Below are 18,660 nucleotides of genomic sequence, written 5' to 3'. Positions count from 1 at the left end.
GGGACGTAAATTTTGCTTTTTTATTTTTTTATTTTTATGATTCCTAGTGTCATTATATCTTTGGGAGAAGTTTAATCCATACATAGATGAATTTTGCCAAAGAATTTCATGCTTCTTTGTAGCCAACTTATATGGATGAAAATGATAAATTGCCATTCTGTTGAAGTTTAGTGGTTTTCTAGTTTTTGGCAAGAGATACTTGAAGTCCCACTTTCCTTGTTTGGACCCTTTATCAATAAATGTTTCTAGGGGCTCTCCTTTTAATCTCCACCACTTTATCTTAGGGCAAACATGTTCTCTTAGCCTACGTTTCAGTATGCTGAGATACATATCTAGTTTCACCATTCTATGTTGAGTGGTTAGGCTCTCCCGAGGTATAACCTTACAATCCTTAGATAGCAATATGTCGGCCTTTCTAGTTAGGAAAAAAATCTGTTTGGCTGGTATGGTGCTCTCTTTTGTACGTATCTAAGTTCCCCTTTCTCTTTTCAAAGAAAATCTTCACAATGGATAGATCATAAGCTACCACAAAGTCTAAAATTGAGGTCCCTTCCTCATTCATCTCCCCAACTCCGTAGCCTCCATGAACACCTTCAAAGCCTCTATGATCACTCCCAATATGTCCATTCAGGTCACCTCCTATAATAATCTTCACCTTGTACTAAATCATCCATGTGTTCCCAAAATTATAGCTTACTACTTTCATCCAATCCTACTTGGGCTGCATAAGCACTAATAATATTGACCACCTATTTTGCTAACACCAATTTGATGCATATTTTCCTATCTCCCAATCTGCTAACATCCACTGCATCATTCTTCTATTACTTTGGTCCCCCGAACACTAAAGTTTGAAGTCATCCATCTAGTCTCTTAATACTTGCAATGTTAATCCTTCTTCTCCTCATCACATCTATCAACTTCAAACTCTTACTCGTCAAGAATCCAATGTTCCAGGTTGCTAGTCTAATCCTACGCTTATGGACTAAGTTCATTACTCTCACTTTCCCTTTGTCTACTTATCACCACATCCAGGCATCTACGCGGTGGGTCGCTTACGGGGGATGCCCTAGCAATATGAGGACGATAGGACATGATACCCGAGAAAGAAAGGAAACTCAAGAAACAATAGGATCCATGCAAAAGGTGATTGGCTGGATATAATAAAGGTGCAGGCTGGAAATGGCATTTGCTAGAATATTAAGTTTAAACCTAAATTATCTTAAAATGGGACTACAATTACAACATGATATAACCCTACAAATAGAAATGCACTCATCTCCATGTTTTGACATGTGAAGATAAAAAGTTAAGCCATGAGTCATGACTACTAATCTATTGCCGTTCTGTCATGCGAGTTGATTAATTACAAAATTTCTATGTAGTTATACATTTTGTATTGCTCTTTGATAGGGAAATTGACAACACTTGCATGAGTAATAGCAGTCCATTGGGCAAAAGTTTTGCAGTCAAGTCTTTTAGTTAATCCCTTCCTTGAGATTCAGTCTTGGTGCCTCACATGTGAAAAGTAGCTTCTTTTTTGGTTTGTGAACTTGCAGGGAACTCTTTTCTTTGACAGAATGACTGAAGAAGTACTTGAGCGTATCCGTGCAGAATTAAGGGTGAGTAGAATCATAAACTTGCCACACTTTCTGTTCTTGTCTTGTGATGTTTGCTCTAGTTTTTATAAATCTGTTAACCATACAACAAATGAAAAAATTACCTTTCTTCTTCGCAGTCCATACCCCTTTCAGAAAAAAGGGGCTATCATAGTTTTCCCCTATTTTATTTCGATTCCACCCTGTTTCAAGATTACCTCTGTATATGTGGGCAAACAAAACAAATGATGGCCACAAAATTCATGAAAGCCACTGACATTTAACAATTTGATTCAAGTAGAAATGGCCTTCAATGCAATTATGGATACTATCTGGGCAGATTGAATTTAGTTTGTATTTATAACTTTTTATTAGCTTTATAGCTTGCAGTTCTACATTCATGCACTTGGATATTGAAGCTGTGAAATGTAATTTTATGCAATTCCGTTAAAACCTGGGTCCTCATATGTCTTCTAGAAACCCAGCCACTAGTCCTGGCCAGGACCAGAAGCATTGTTCATTTCTGACCTGGTTCTTCTTCCTACACTGGTACTGCTTGAGCTCTACATCAGTCTGTGCTTCAAATAGTCTGACAATCTGATCGGAATCAGATCAGATTATTCCGATCCTAGAGCAGATGGTTCAGTGAGAAAGGTCGACAGTTTGAGTCATGAGACCATGATCATTCTGTTCACTCTGACAGTCCTTTAAAACACCTGGTCTACAATGTATTCAAAATTATTGATCAAGACTCCATTTGTTTCGATTGAAAATGCATGGAAGTATAATAAAGTAAGTGAAATATATTCCCCCATGGTTTATTTTGCAGTGATTGGCATAAAATAGGTGCCCCTCACTGCAGAACTTCGCATCCCATGCTTTTGCTGTTCCCTTGAGATAAATTTGAGGATTAAAAAGTTTACTTTTTTTTTTACTTCCTCATGTTTCATGTTGAAATAAGCAGAGCCTAAGAAGAATAAGACGTGGAACTATGTAATAGTTTGATCACCATCTTGGTCATACCTTTGGCAGGCCTTAGAAAAGAAGTATGAGGACAGGACTAAATTTCCAAGCCCTGAGAAGATTGATACTCGTCAAGCACAGAAGGTAGTTGCCGGTTTTGGAAGATCATGAATCTGACACAGGCTTCTATTGGCTAACAGGTCTTATATCATAAGATTTCTATATACCTTTCACGCATAATTGTGTTCACTTGATTAATTCTTCAAATATGGTTCCCTAACAAAAGAAGAAAAAAAAATACTCTGTACGACATATATTAATATCAAGCTGATGCATTAAGAACTCCGTGAGGTAATTGGCTAAGCAAGAGAAGCATAGACTCTGTTGCATCAGCTTTGGGATGTTTCTGAAACCATGGTGGCTGGTTTCAAGTTGTCTTATCAGAGTAGGAGTTTTTCACTGTTGTGCAGATCATCTTACAAAATGTACTATACAGTAGAAACATCAGTTATTGGATTATTGTTGTTGTCATTTGAAGCTATTAATCTATCATAAATTATATGTTATAGACATCAATGATGCAGATGAAGGAACATAAAAGTGACTATCTTTTATGTGTTAATGGAAGATGCATCCTTCATTGTTGGAATTCTTGATGGTAGCGCCATCAGTATACAGGCACATATGCACATCCTCCCACAAAATGTACCTTCAAACCTCCCTAAAGCTCAGCTGGCTGTGACATAGATAGCTCACATAAATGGGTTTATTACGATATTTTTATAGGAATAAGCCTTGAGTTGGCTTATGTATGTGTTGGGCCTTTGATTACATGTGTTTTCATTGTAATGGGCCTCTTTGCTGGTCCTAGAATACAGTTAGAAGGTAGGAAAACAAATTTGCATTATTAGTTTAGTTAGTCTTTTAATTTAAGTGTCTTTTAAGTTGTTTAATTAGCTTGAAACACTCTCACCTGCATGTGGGAATCTTTCCTTTTGGACTTATGTTTCCTTTTTTAAGTTGTGTTTACTATTAGGAATAGGATTTTATTTTCCCAGTCAGATTAGGATTGTTCTAGTTCTCTCTTTAAATAGATTGCAAGAGCCAACGCTCAGAGACAATTTATGATTAATGAAGTTTGAGTTTTCTGCAAGAATGCGATTCAGTCATGGTGAGAGGCTTTGGACAGTGAGACTTCGATTCTGTTGGTGGGATCCCATGTCTATCTTCTATCTTTATGTTCTGTTTTCCCTGCAATTAGGTACTTTTTTGAATTCTCTCTCCATCGATACTGTTGTGCTATGATTCAGTTACTGATTTTAGTCAAATCTTCAGTTTTCATTTTAATGTTAGTCTTACTAATCTGTTCTTGCTGTTCTATATCATTAGAACCTAATTGATAACCTGCGGCTACTCTGTTTTGGGTTTTTTCTGCCTTATTAAATTCCTCACCGGAAACTGATCTGCTCATCAGATTAGGGCAAGCTTTGGGGGCATTCAAGGCGTCCTAAAACAGACCTTCGACCAGGGTTTGTTTGGGATCAAATAACTTGATCTGCTGCTATTGCTTTTCCCCTTAAATCTGTCCTGTTTGATTTCTGAACTGAAGTGTCTTAAATTGCTTTTAATCTAACCCTTTGATCTGATTCATATTTTGGGGTTTGAATTAACCAGTCAAGAAGGGAATTCAACCAGCTTTATTGGCTGATCTGGCTCTTTGATTCTGGGTAATTAGAAATCTCCTGTTTCTGAATTTTATGTCTCAGATTTTTTTACTCTTTAATACTCTTAATCTGACCCTTAGATCATCGCCCTATTCTTAAGATCATCTATCCTATTTATTTGTGAGTGATTGCTGGAGTTTGACCTTCATATGAGAAGGTGGGTTTTTGTTGAATCTTTGGTTTGGGTTTGCTTGGGATCTTGTAAGGGAGGTGTTTAGCATGAACATAGGGTTCATCCTACCTACCCCCACCAGGATGGTCACTGAATATTTTGCAGGCACACAACCACTGCATTAGGAGCCCCCCTATCTAAAAAAAAGAGCATGGTATGTAACTATGGATCCTGATCTGCCATCTTACAGTCCACTCTTTTGGCAAGATTCCTCGGTAAAACATATATGAATTGCATACATTCTTCGGTGCTGCTCTTAACCAATGGATTCTTTTATCCTCTCCACTTCTTTTTACAATTTATTGTGAACATCTTAAAAGGAAATTCTGGAAATAGCGGACTACATCCCTTTAAGGAGGGGAACAACATCAGATTGCTTTCAAATTGAAAAACGCAATTTATCTCTAGTACCGAAAGCTCCACCTGCATTTCACAGCACTACATTGATTGTAAGTTGTCATCAGCAAAGAGAATTTTATTAGGAAAAATAAGAGAAGAATTTACAGTTACAGCCATATACATCTCGCAAAAACAAAGATATGTATTTCCTTTCGTTCCAAATAACCCGAGAAATGCCCAAGGGAATCAAAGTCCATTGAAACGATGCCTTCAGATTAAGATAATGATAGGCCATTTGGTGATCAACTTGATTTGAGGAGGAGCATGATCAAATCAAAAGATACTCATGAATATTTCCAAACCAGATTAGAAAATTTGTAGCAAATAAAAAAATGATCCATCATCTTCATATTGCATTTAGTGACAAAATTCGGCTGTTGTGGAGCTGTATTACGCAATGGGACCTAGATATATGAACCACAGAGTCCGGACCAGCTTTCTTGATGCTTTTCAATGGGAATCTATGTGGGGATAAATCATGGAGGTCTATATTCGTGGAAAGGAAGTCGGGGACACCATTCATAGCTAGCGATCATAGGGAAATCTAATGCAAGAAAAAGTAAAAAAAGATTAACTGCTTCAGAGTTTGGGGGATGCTAATCCTTTTTCTTTCTTCTTCTTCTTTTATTTATTTATTTCTTTATTTTTTCTATAAAATCATTCTGAGGAGTAGAAGAGAATTTTTTGATATAGAATAGTGTTTTGAGGGACACTTGGACCAGGAGTTCAAATTGCTAACCATCAAGTCTGAGTGATTTGTCTCACCCCAAAAGTGTGTGTGTGTGTGTGTGTGTGTGTGTTTGTATATATATATATATATATGGGAGAGAGTTCTTTGAGCATGCGGCATAGGGAAGTGCACCAATGAGGAATTACGAAACAGTTTCGTGCATGGGGGGAGCAAAGAGGTCATTTCATTTGAGGGGGTGCATTTTATTGTCACCAAAATGGTGAAGTGAGGAATTGAAACCTTCTTTTGATTGTCTTGTCTAAATCCTAAAGTTATTAATGTAGGGGGATAAAAAGGGTTTTCAAACAATTTGAAAGTGAAATATCATTATTAAAAATGTTCACATTTTTATAATAGGCATGTGAAATGATAGGATTACCCTCATTGGAAAAAAAAAAGTGTTATACTAGAAGGGGAAAAAAATAAGATTACTTTTTTTTCATCAACCTTAGCTACAACAAGATTTTCCCTATACTGCAACAACTCAGCCTTATCGCAACTAAATGGGGTTGGTTACATAGTTCCTTACCCTCCAATCAACGCTATTCGACTTCATACTTGATACAAGGCCTAAGTTATGCATGTCTTTCCTCACCACCTTTCATAAGGTCATTTTAGGTCTACCCCAGCTCTTTTAGATCCTTGAATTTGAATCAAATCACTCCTCCGTACTAGAGAATCCATGGCTTTGGTTGAACATGGCCACGCCACCTCAAACAACTTTCTCGTAGCTTATCATGTATCGGAGATACTCCCAGACTAGCTCTAATTTGATCATTCCTTACTTTATCCTTCGTAGTTTTACCACTCATCCATCCCAACATTTTCATCTCTGCTACGTTGAGTTTTATCTACATGATGTTTTTTAACTGCCCAACATTCTACATTATACATCATTGCCGGTTGTATGATTGTCCTATAAAAAATTTCCTCAAGTTTTAAAGGAATGCGTCAATCACACAACACTCTGGATGCACCTCTCCATTCATCCATCTTATTTTATTTCTTTGTGAAACATCATCCTTTATATCACCTTCTTTATTTGTGATTGATCCGAGATACCTAAAATAATCACTTTCCAGAACCTTTGTCTCATCACTTTTGACCACCTTATTATCCATCTTCGTGTAACTAAAGTTACACACTATAGACTATGTCTCCGTTTTACTTATCTTAAAATCACTTGATTCCAAGGTTGATCTCCATAACTCCAACTTGGCATTAGTCCCTACTTTGGTCTCATCCACCAAAGTAATATATCAACAAAAAGCATACACCAAGTAACCTCATCTTGAATGCCTCTGGTTAATTCATCCATGATAAGCGCAAACAAATGGAGGCTTAAATATGATCCTTAATATAACCCAATTGTAATTGGGAATTCACTATCTTGACCCCAACAATTCTTTCACTAGTCACCACAACCATCATACATATCTTTAATTATGGCCACATATCTACATGGAATACTTCTCTTCTTTAGTACTTGCTGGATTCTCTCCCTGAGGACTCTGTCATAAGCATTTTTTAGGTTAATAAAGACCATATGGAGATCCTTCTTGTAATATCTAAATCTTCCTGACATAAAGCCAACTTAGTTCTCCATAATAGTAGTCTCTTTTCTCAAGTAGATTCCGATAACCCTTTCCCATAATTTCATAGTATGACTCATTAGTTATTGCAGCTCTAATATTTCCTATATTTTTGTAAATCAGAACCACAATGTTTCTCCTCTATTCATCTTGCATTCTCCTTGTGCACATAATCTTATTAAAAAAAATTGTTAGCCAAGATAAAACACAAATTCCTAAGTTCTTCCACTCTTCTATTGGGACCTCATCTAGGCCTTGTGCCTCGCATACTTTCATCCTCCTTAAAGCTTCTTTTGCTTCAGACACCCTTTTGTTGCACATATCCGGGACCTTATAACTCGAAGTGTCTCCATTTAGTATCTTACCATCATCACTTTTAATACATATAACATAGTCTTTATATATATTCTTATATCTATTCTTCCTTTCCCTCGTTGAGCTGTCTTATAGATAGTTTTTTTCCCTCCCTTTGTGTTTAGATTATTATAAAGGTCTTCACATTTTTTTTGCCATTGCTTTCCCCACAATCTTCTCAGCTTCAGTTCTGGCAAATTTATACCTTTGTAGATCCTCTATGTCTTTAGTCATTTGCCATGTTTTAAAACTAGTTTTCTTAGTCTTAATGGTTGCTTGAACCTCATCATCCCACCACCAAGTCTACCTAGAGGAATGATGATTTCCGTATATATGTGTGTGTGTGTGTGGTATACTGGTATCTCACAATACTGTTTGGACAGTTGGACTGAGCACACCAACAGCTAGGCCTGGACAGTCAAACATGAATGGTATCTCACCTTAGTGTTTGGACAGTTGAACTGGGCCAGTCACCACCAACAGCCAAGCTAGGTCATTGAAAATTCCAGTTTGGATTTAAAATCATTCTATATGATAGTTCTAAGGCAACATTTTGGGCAATTAAGAGCTTTTGAGCTCCCTTTTTTATTTATTTCATTCGTATGGAAGCATTTTGGAATTAGCAGCTTTTGAGCTCCCTTTTGTATTTATTTTTCATTATTTTGTTTTTGTTTATTAGACAATTTCCCCCACCCTTCCCGTTGCAGTATTTTCAGTATCACAACCACAGCAATTAGGAATAGAAAATCTATATGAAAGAAAGACCTAACTGTTGGAATAAAGGTATCCATTGTTATTTGCGTAACTTAAAGTGAATTGGGTGAAAGTGCTGAAAGAGAGGGTGATGTAGATAAGTCACTTGGGCTTATTTTATTGCAAGTAAGCCTTGGGTTGTGTTATATATGTGTTGGGCCTTTGATCCCATGGGTTTTCTTTGAAATGGACCACTTTAATGGGTAGAAGGTAGAAAAACAGGATTTAATTCATTAGTTTAGTTAGTTGCTATTTTATTCAATAAAGGCCTATTAGGCCATTGGTCGGTTGTAAAGTCCTATATGGACTATTAGTTAGTTAGTTCTACTCCATGTTGGAGTCATAAAGTCAAGTCCTAGTCCTATTTTGAATTCCTAGTTGTAGTAGGAGTGTCTAGTCCTATTGGGAAACTAGCTCCTAAGTAGTTTGATTGCTATTCTGCCCTCTATAAATAGAGGAGCCTATGTACTCATAATTGGAGATTTGAATGAATGAATTATTGAGTGATTACTCTTTAGGTAAAAAAACTATTATTGAGAGGTGAGATGCCTAAACTTTTGAGGGGTGTGATACCCAAAACCTGAGGGGTGAGATATCCATTCCTTTATTCTCTTTCACCCTTCTCAACCCTCCATCGATTCTTCTTTTTCTATTTTTATTTTCTGTTTATTGTTATTAGAAGTTCAGACCTATTAAAGCATACAAAATCAGAATCAGCCAGCCAAAGAGTTCTTGTTCTTGAAGCCAATTGACCCTCATTGCTGCCCAAGTTTGAGATTTGATCTACAGATCCTTTGGAGGACTGGTTCTATACTCTAAGAAGATCAATCGATCCTCTCTTGAAGGTTATCTGAAAAAGACAAATTGATATTCCTGCAGAATTCTTCACATTCTCTCTCTTAGGTCTGAAAATCAAGAAATTGCGTAACTCCATAAGCAGCCGTCAGAAGCCCTTCATATTTGGGGGTTTTGTGCCCTCCCTAGGGACTATCTACACCCAAAAGTACAACTCAATCGGACTCCCACAGACCTAGCTGCACCTTTCTCTCTCCAGCTCTATAGAAGGTCTTTCTCTCTCCTATCGGGTTGGGTTTTGGACTGGTTTTGCTCCTATATGTGTATTGTATCCTTGGGGGTTTATTTGATGGTATTATTTCTTTGTTTCCTGCTCCTATTTGTATTGTTTGGGGTTATAAACTGCAGAGTTAGTTACTTGTAATCTACTCCTGCATTAGGGGGATTCGAACCCTCAGTAAACAAAAGCCTACATAGCATTTCCAATGCTATGCCTTGAACCACTCGGCCATCTCTCCTACATAATAATTATGACCCAGAAACCGAGTGAATAGAGAGTCATTCCTATTATTATAGGTCCAGCTGTTGGCATTAATCATTTGAGAAATAGCTATCAGGTGAGAGATGGGTTAGTGGCAGCTATTGTCAAATGGTAATGGATCTCTATGCCGGCCCATTTCTCTTTGTTTTCTAGAATTGTTCTCATTTTCACCGACAATTTTGCAATTTCTGAATTTCTACCACAATTCATAAAGAACTTTTCTCTTTGTTTTCTAGAATATTGTTCTCATTTTCACCCACAATTGTGCAATTTCTGAATTTATACCACAAATCATTAAGAACTTCCTTGTATTCTCTCCTCCCCACCCACCACCTCCACTCTTTTGCCATTGCAGCTTAATTGGTTGTTCTTATATTGTAGTGAATTACTACAAGGTTTGGATAAGGTAGCTTGAGTATGAGTATCACGTCTACTAGGTCTCTCTGCTTCTGTTACTTCAGGTTTTGATTAGGACAATTTTCTTATTCTTGTTTCAAAGTTGAAACAAATTGGTTATGGTTGTTCTTTACCCTGGATCTCGTCTGCATGAATCATTTAGCATACGGAGTAGATAAATTATGAGAGGAGTACTCAGGGTGCCAGATTTGCTTACTAAACAAGTTGTTTTGATGGAAAAGCTTGAAAGGATGGTCAAACTTGGTTCAAAACTTCTGAGTGCAGCATCCAACAATTTGGTGGGGCATGTTTGTCTAAGAAAACCCAGTCTTAGAATTTTTGTGGAGCTCTTTCTGTTGCTGAGAGAGTAGATTATCTGCTTTTGTAAATTGACCATTGTTGTGCTGTACCTTTTTATCTCTGCTGCCAAGTCTTTAAACCATGTTGTAAGTGAAAGTTTCTGCCTTGCAAGATGGTTTTATTGAGAAGGGGATTTCAAGTTGAAGTCTAGGAGGTTAGCCCATGTAAATACTAGAGTTCTCGTGCTACTTATTTGCTTGATTTTGTGTTTATTTATGTGACTGCTATTACATAAAGGGAAAAGTGTTCTGCATGCATGAAGATTGTTGAACATCTGATTTCTTCCTTCTCACAGACTATGCTGATTCATCGTAAAGACAAATATTTTCTCTCTATTATGTGCATACTATAAATTTATCAATATTTATTACTCCATAAGTGCCTCCTCAGTATGATTAATCAAATGTGAGCTAGATATAGATGTGAGAGAGTTCTGAGGTAGAAACGAAGGATGCAAGGAAGAAATCCTGGATGGTTGATTCTTACTCTTTAACAATTGGACCCACTTAACCCTGCTATTTTACCGATATTATGTATTTTGTTTTGCCAGCTGCATTTGGTTCAAATATTGCAATCTTTTTGTGATTCCCCTTACTATGAACTCTACTTGTATTTTTAGTTGTATAGGTCAGTGTGAAATGATCACATATATGAATGCACTTATGGATATAATCTGTGTTATTCCCTTCATTTGGGTGCTATTTCTTATTTCCTGGTCTCTGCCTCAGCAATTTACTTGCGGGAAATGTTTCATGAGTGATGCTCTTCAATTTACCCTGTACCATCAGACGTTATTCTGAAATTTAAACATCAGATATTGCCATCTCCTACTTATCCATAGAAAATCCCAAAATAACAGAAGTATTGATGCTTATCTATTGCCACATGCTCCAACAATTATGCTAATGTATCCTCTAGAGAGGAAGAAACATAAAATTTATGGGGATTGTAATCAATTACACATCTAGCAAGCATATGACCTGTTCATTCTCTGGTAATGGGGAAAGCCACCAGGGAACTGGGCTACCTCATACTGTACACTGTAGGCTTCTGGGAATATAACAGAGCCTGCATACACCCACTGGAAAGCGACGTAATACTTTTAACAAGAATTCATAGAGCAGACAGCTGATGGTATCAAGGGGTCGGCAAAACACAACCACACATAGGTATACACTATAATATCCTAGCTAGGCTCAGCAGTAATCGTGATCGGATTGAATCCGATTGCTAGATGGCTTGCCAATCTGCAAACAGCTAATTGGTGGGACTGTGGGAGTGCTCAGCTCCCCAAAGGTCTGCCAGCAGAAAGGTTCATACATGTGGTATTTTTCTTGGATTGGGTTTAGCTCTATGGACGTTAGAGTGACATCTGTACATGGTAAACTGTCGCTGCATGCAAAATGTACGGGTTTTACTGTGTATGTTCCTCTTATTCTCTCATAGGTGATGCCCGATAGAGCCACAGCTGCTGTTTGGTTCGTGCATGTGCTCTTGTCGCAGTAGAATTGGTCGATTACAATGGGAAGCTGTACTTCAGAAACTTGAATGTTTGAGAACAGTACTCCTTGTACAGAGCCAGATCCACCCTGCAAGGAAAAGACACTAGACCTTTCAGTAATTTTGAACCAAAAAAGTTGAAGGGCAAATTTCCTTCCAGTGTTTGATGGGGATTTTCAGAGTGGTCCAAGAAATTAAAGAATATAGGCTTTTGGCCCATTCATCAGATTCAATAGTTACACTTACACCACAGATCAACCTCCTAGATTGAATTATGTTAACTCAGCGAGTTTCACTAAATCGGTTGAGTTCTTACATCTTGGTAGGGTGATTATCCATCAAAGATGGTTATATTTCACCTGGGTATAGGAGGATGTAAGGGAGTTATTGTGGTAGATTTACCTGCCATGTCTTGATTCTGACAGCAGTCATTGTGTTGTGCATGATGACATCTCGAACAGTGATGTTTGAGACACACGCTTTTGTGTTGTCCTTTCCTAGCCCTCCGATGCTGATGCCATGCCCAGGACCACAGTTAACATTGTGTATGTATACATTTGAGCATCCAGTCTGGATGGAAACACAGTCATCTCCTGTATAATGCATGGGAGTTTTTTGTTAGCAGATACTCAATGCAGAAAACCATTCATCTCTTGCGAAAATGTCTTTTGCTAAAACAGATGTCCAAGGTAAGTTGGTCAATCCTTGACTTCGACTTTTTTTTTTTTTATTATTGTTATTATCTTGAGCTGTAATTTTTCTGTCTGGATTTTTACATTTGTTCTGATAGTATAGCTCTTGTGACTCTTATTTCAGCCATAATTCTGTGCTAATTGCGATGTACGTATCGTCAACCTTCGAATTGGAATCCAAAGGGATTGGTTCCAATACACTGGCAGGGAATGTTTGCTAAGTGGGTTTCAGTATATAGTTTACAGTGGACAGCTACTTAGCACATGAGATCATGCTGTCAGAGCCATTTTGCTCCACCTTCCTGCAGACAATATTTGAAGTAGAGAAGTATAATCTTTGGTATTCTGGTGTGGTCTCTTCTATCAGATAAAGTGATGCAGGACCACACTTTGTCTTGGCTGTGAACTCACTTCTTGAGGCTCAGAATTCACAGGTTAGCTGTTTCCTTTCAATGTTTGACCATCAGACTTAAGTGCAGCACTGTCAATGTGGTCTGACCTACATATTCCGAGCCCACTTGATCATGAGAGTCACATGTCCTAAAGTAAGAGATGTTATATTTCTTTTAAAATTTTTTTTTTCTTTAATAATTTAGTAAATTGTAGTTGATTATAGACTTGACTGTAGAAGGGATGAAGAGACAAAATTATGGGAATAGGAGACAAATTTCTGTTGTTGGAAGCTAATGGGAAAAGTAGGTAATTCAATGAAAGGGTAGTTCTATGTCGAGTGTGTAGGACCCAGAACCCAATCCTAAATGAGTAATTTGGATGGACTGTTGATGGTTCTGGGCATGACATGTGTCGATAAATGTGGCCATGAAGCTTTAGCTTGTGACACTCTTAAAACTTTCTCTAGGAAATAATATGTTGCCCGGCCTTCAATTCTATACCAGTTGGACTTAGTAGCTTTCCTGATGTGGTTTCCTTGTGTTCATTCTCTTCAGAAATCCTTTACCATAATTAATCTGTGATTCAGTAATTGCTCTAGTGCTTGAGGCTGTGTTATGAAATACGATGGTAAAAAAAAAAAAAAAAACAGAGCTAGCCTTTGATAATTGTAGAATTACCGCAAGCGAGGTTGTTGCTGTGGATTAACACATCTTTTGAATTCTGCAGGTGGATTCCATCAGTGTTGAGGCTGTCAGCGGGGGAGGAAACGCTCATGTTAAAGACCTCAACTCCAATGCAGTTGTCAAACTTGAGGTGGCACTGGGGGCTGTTCTGGATTGTTATGCCAGTGACCATCACTTCAAAACTTCCATAGAACCTCAGTGCCTGATCATAAAAATATATAAAATACACAATGAGGATGAACTAAATTAGCTATATGCATCATGCAATGTGTTCTGGAAGATCACTTGAAAAAATGGTTATTACCGTTGGTTTGAGACTCGGCATTTTCCCACTGACTTCACTGTTACTAATCTGTTAAGATGATTACAGACATTCTCAGTTCTCTCAGCAAAGTGAAACCCTGTGCATTAAAGGAGCTGGTGGGATCATCGATATTTACCGGAATTTGCGAGTTGTTATGTACTGGATCTTGGTCTATTGGAACAATTAATCTCCTTTCATCGTCGATCGGATCATCCAAAGGGTTGTCATTCCACCAGACTGAACCCCGGCCGTCGATGATACCTCCACCCTGGATGGTTATCCCTTTCAGCTTTGTGAATAGCAGCCATTGATAGAGTCCAGGACTCCAAGCCTTTGGGCTTGTAGGAGCTATTATTGTACCTTCAAGCTGCAAGGGATCCAATATGTCAAACCAATTTTGAATTGGACATCAATGGATCAGGGTTTGAGGAAGCGGATCGGAATCGTTGGAATCGGCCATTTTCGATTTTAACCATTCTCAGCCAATTTCTGGCTGATTCCGATCTGGAATTTTGGCGCAGGCCGATCCCATCGCCGATTCTAACCCTGTAATGGATGATATCCTGCAACTCACCTGAAAAACAATGTTTTGTTGACAATAAGGGCCTGAGAATGAAATAGGTCCCACAAGGAAAACGAACTTTGATGGCACAATGACCGTTGATCCCACCACCTTACAAGCAGCTGCCCATGCATCTTCGAATGCCTGTGTTGCAGCCATACACAACAATTTGAGTAAATTGAACCCAAAATAACAGAATCCCCAACATAAATAACTAATCCTGATGATGAATTCTCTTAATTATATAATTATTATGGTTTAAGAACATGGAATCGGATTGATCAAGGTCGATATCGATCCTGATCTGGTTCACCCTGGATCGAACAAAAATACCCTTGATTTTGATATTTTAAATTTTTTCTACCATTTTACCCTTTGTATCCACTGATATGGCATCGATAAGAATTGGGATCTGATCCAACTGATTCAGGTCTATCCGATCCGATTTCTCAAGCCATGAGAAGAGAAAGAGAAGATCAATATGATTTTGGTAGTTTAAAAAAGAAAGAGAAATTGATGTCTATTCATAGAATCTTGACCAAACTGCCACAACGAGAAAATAATTTTTCAGTGGGCCCCACCCGACTTTTGGCTTTCAGTTTCGTCATGTACCCTTTATTTTTTCTATTTATTTTATTATAATATCCTATCCTATGTAAGAGCTTATACACCGAACTTTTCCCTCTAGCATATATAGACAATAACAACGGACAACTAACAACTATAGGGACAAATACGGTTTTTGGCCGTTGGATTCAACTTTCAACTTTCAACTGTAAACAAACTTCCTCGTGATTATAACGAATTTAGCCCGATGGGGTGATTTGACCAAATTACCCTCCACTTTTTGGAAAATGAAAAAGGGATCCCTCTTGGACCAGAATTTTTTGCTCATCTCTGCTATATCAATTCTAAGCTTACGTGGATAACAATGGTGTGTGTGAAGAAAGAAGAAAAGAGACCCATCACCTTTGTGTCGTCTGTACTTCCATCTCCCTTAGCACCGAAATTTACAACGTTGAAGACAGTAGAATGGCCGGCATTGTATCCCTTCGCCGGCGGCGGTGCCGTAGGACTGGTGTGTCCTTTATGCGCCGGCGGCGGAGATTTTTTCGGCTTACTAGTGCCTCCATGGATTCCTTGATGATAATGGCTACCACTACTAGCATGGCTCTTTACTTTCTTCTTATAAAGAGAAGCTGATTCATCCTTGGTTTGCCTCCAATGCCTTCCTCTTCTAGCATTACAAAGCTCAAGACTAGAACACCAAACAAGGAAGCATATGAGAAGGAAAAATGTAAGGCTTTTAAGAGCAAAACCACTCATTTCTAAGAGAGGGAGGAAAAGACAGAGAGAAGAAGAGGCAGAGAAGAAAGGGGAGAGAATGTGTTTGTAGATAGATAGTGGAGTGAAAGGAGGAGTGCTTGGTTGGGTTTAAATAGAGAACACATATAAGCGCAAAGGGTGTTTCATAAAGATAGCTATTAACCTTTTCATTCTCGTTTTCCTTCTTTAATTCTTCTTGTATTAATTATACTTTATTATTTTTTGTACTTTCTTTTTTGTGACAATTGGTTGGGATTTATTAAACACAATAGGAAAAATTCCCATTTATGAGATATACTGATTGGGCATGGCATGTGACACTTCAGTTACTTGTGCCAGGACATCTTAAAACTTTCCTTTATGTGGGTTCTGTCTACTGAATAGAATCTAAAGTTGTACTATTGGAACTCTACTTCAATACATATTTCACAATCACAAATTTTTTTTTTCTAATATCTATATAAATAAGGGTTATAATTAGGGGTGTCAAAACTTGGCCCGCACCAGTAAGCCTGACTTGAACCGACCAGTTGACGCTTAAGACCAGTCTAACCTATTACTAAATTAATTTAGAGTTCTCAATGCAAGGTATTGACCCGAAAATGGCCTGAGCAAGACCGATCGATTAATCAGTTTAATCTCATTTAGTTTGATTATAACCCTTTTTTGAACTGTTTATAACCTGATTAGTCAGTTAGCTTGTTTAAAGCCTAATCGTAGATTGATTAGACTAATAACCTTAGGCCCAATTATAGACCGATAACTAATCAACCCAATAGAAGCGTATCCATGTCTTAACTTACGAAACACAATAATTGACAAACAACCCTATTTATTTATTTTTTTTAAGGGTGGGGAGAACATATTATTTTTGTTTAAATAAAAAAAAAATACTATAAGAATTATACATTTTCCTCTTAATTTACCCCTTGTTTATAATGCATGGGCAAGTGGCTATTTAAAGAATTTTGAAAGAAGTCATATAGGATTTATCACATTATTTGTTCTAGTTTTAAAGGATTTTAAAGCCATTTTTGTATTTAAACAAGCATCTTTTAAGTTGTCGGATCAAATGTTATCCAATGCATGCCAACCAATATCTTAAAATATATACACATGAGGAATACAGCAACAGAACTTTCTTCTTCTCTTTCTTCAATTAAAGGTTGGGCTTGCCTTCTCATCCTCTACATCTTTTTCCTTCATTATTTTCTTCTTTCTCTTTTGCATTTCAATATTATTATATATTTATTTATGGAGTATACTCTATGGTTGTAATATTTCACATAAAAGCCAAGGAGACACGTGAATGGGTCTATAGCTTGTCAAGGCCACTGATTATAACAGCTCCTCTTGGTCACATGCAAGGTTCACGGGTGATAGTTTTGTGCTTTGTCTTCTTAACTAGCAACAAATGCCAGACATATTCTCTCTCTCTCTCTCTCTCTCTCTCTCTCTTTCTCTCTCTCTCTCTCTCTCTCTCTCTCTCTCTCTCTCTCTCTCTATATATATATATATATATATAGTTCTTCTATAATTTATATATTCATTTTTCTAGTGACCCATAAAAATGGGAATGAATAATTCAAATAGGAACTAATTTTCTAGCCTGATTTCGGAGTAAAGTTTCCATAATTTCTGCATAAAATCAATCAAAAAGATACACTTTTTGGGTTGTAATACCTGACTAACCATCTTAAGAAAGAAAGAAGGAATTTACCCAAAAAACAAAAGAAAGAAAGAAGGAAACCACTACAAGCCCACAGTTTCATTTCTTTCCTCAAACAACAAAAAAGGGTCGAAGTGTCCAACTATCATTACTTTACTTTTAGGTTGTAGTTCCTTCGATTTTTGTAGAGCTCTTAAAATTTTATTTTCATAAATAAATAAATAAATAAATAAATAATAATAATAATAATAATAATAATAATAATAATAATAATAATAATAATAATAATAATAATAATAATAATAATAATAATAAAAGCACGAGATCTACAAGTTGTTCGCATGTATTAAAATCTCTCAGACAATCCAATAAAATTTGGAAAGAGAGTTTCAATGTTTATATATAGAGAACCCACGTAATCAGAGAGGAGAGAATGGCAGAAGGAAAGAGAATGTGAAGGCAATGACATTTACATCCTTATTTTAAAATCGAAAAATGAAGATGAGTTATATATATTTTATGGGAAATCCAAGAATTTCTAATATTCCTAGAGATAAGAAGGGTCCATGTCATATTTATGCTTGCATGATCCTCGTGCTATGAAAATGTTAGATTTGGTATGAAGTAGAGAAATCTCTCTTGCACTTTACACTGGTGATGTGACCATATGATGAAGGATGTGAATTTGTAACTGAAACCATTTACTAAAACCGAATCGACCCGTTTACATCGAAACCGCAAAACCGTTTAGTAAATTGTGTGGTTATGGTTTCAAGTTTCAGGCCGATTAGCTAAACGGGTTGGGTCGATTTTAACCGTGGAACCCGATGGTTTCAAACCAAATTGAAACCATTTAAACCGAACCGTTTAAAACCGTTTAAACCGTTCAAACCGATCCGATTCATCCGTATAACAATTAAATAAAGAATGGGCAGTAATCCGTATAACAATTAACAATTAAATTAAGTGTCCATCCTGCTTTTGTATGATAATTGCAATTCAATTCAAGTTTAGGATTTAGATCATGAATTTGTAACCCATATATGTTACTATGTTATTATGTTATCATAGATGGTGTGTTTTGGCTGAACCATCTATCGTTTTAATATTTTATGCTGTAGAAGGCTGGATTTGGATGTTGTATAATATTAGTT

General features: G+C 37.0%; 1 protein-coding gene across 1 annotated transcript; it reads right to left on the bottom strand.

Annotated features, from left to right (window-relative positions):
• Positions 1–11,274: 11,274 nt before the first annotated feature.
• On the bottom strand, positions 11,275–15,933 carry LOC122073447 (polygalacturonase At1g48100-like). The gene is made up of 7 exons (XM_042638037.1): positions 15,481–15,933; positions 14,524–14,655; positions 14,086–14,316; positions 13,950–13,997; positions 13,640–13,847; positions 12,280–12,470; positions 11,275–11,966 (listed from the first exon to the last, which is right to left on the bottom strand). The coding sequence occupies exons 1-7, from the start codon at positions 15,835–15,837 to the stop codon at positions 11,574–11,576; spliced, it is 1,560 nt and encodes a 519-aa protein (XP_042493971.1). The 5' UTR covers positions 15,838–15,933; the 3' UTR covers positions 11,275–11,573.
• Positions 15,934–18,660: the final 2,727 nt, after the last annotated feature.

Source organism: Macadamia integrifolia, chromosome 3, assembly GCF_013358625.1.
Source record: "Macadamia integrifolia cultivar HAES 741 chromosome 3, SCU_Mint_v3, whole genome shotgun sequence".
Taxonomy (NCBI): domain Eukaryota; kingdom Viridiplantae; phylum Streptophyta; class Magnoliopsida; order Proteales; family Proteaceae; genus Macadamia; species Macadamia integrifolia.
This window is presented reverse-complemented; position numbering and strand designations above follow the sequence as displayed.

Excerpts from the sequence above, each read along its gene's own strand:
- LOC122073447 (XM_042638037.1), bottom strand. The coding sequence starts at position 15,837 with ATGAGTGGTTTTGCTCTTAAAAGCCTTACATTTTTCCTTCTCATATGC. Across the intron at positions 12,471-13,639 it reads CAGCAACAACCTCGCTTGCG|GAGATGACTGTGTTTCCATC; the intron begins GTAATTCTACAA and ends TGCATTATACAG. Across the intron at positions 11,967-12,279 it reads TCAGAATCAAGACATGGCAG|GGTGGATCTGGCTCTGTACA; the intron begins GTAAATCTACCA and ends TTTTCCTTGCAG.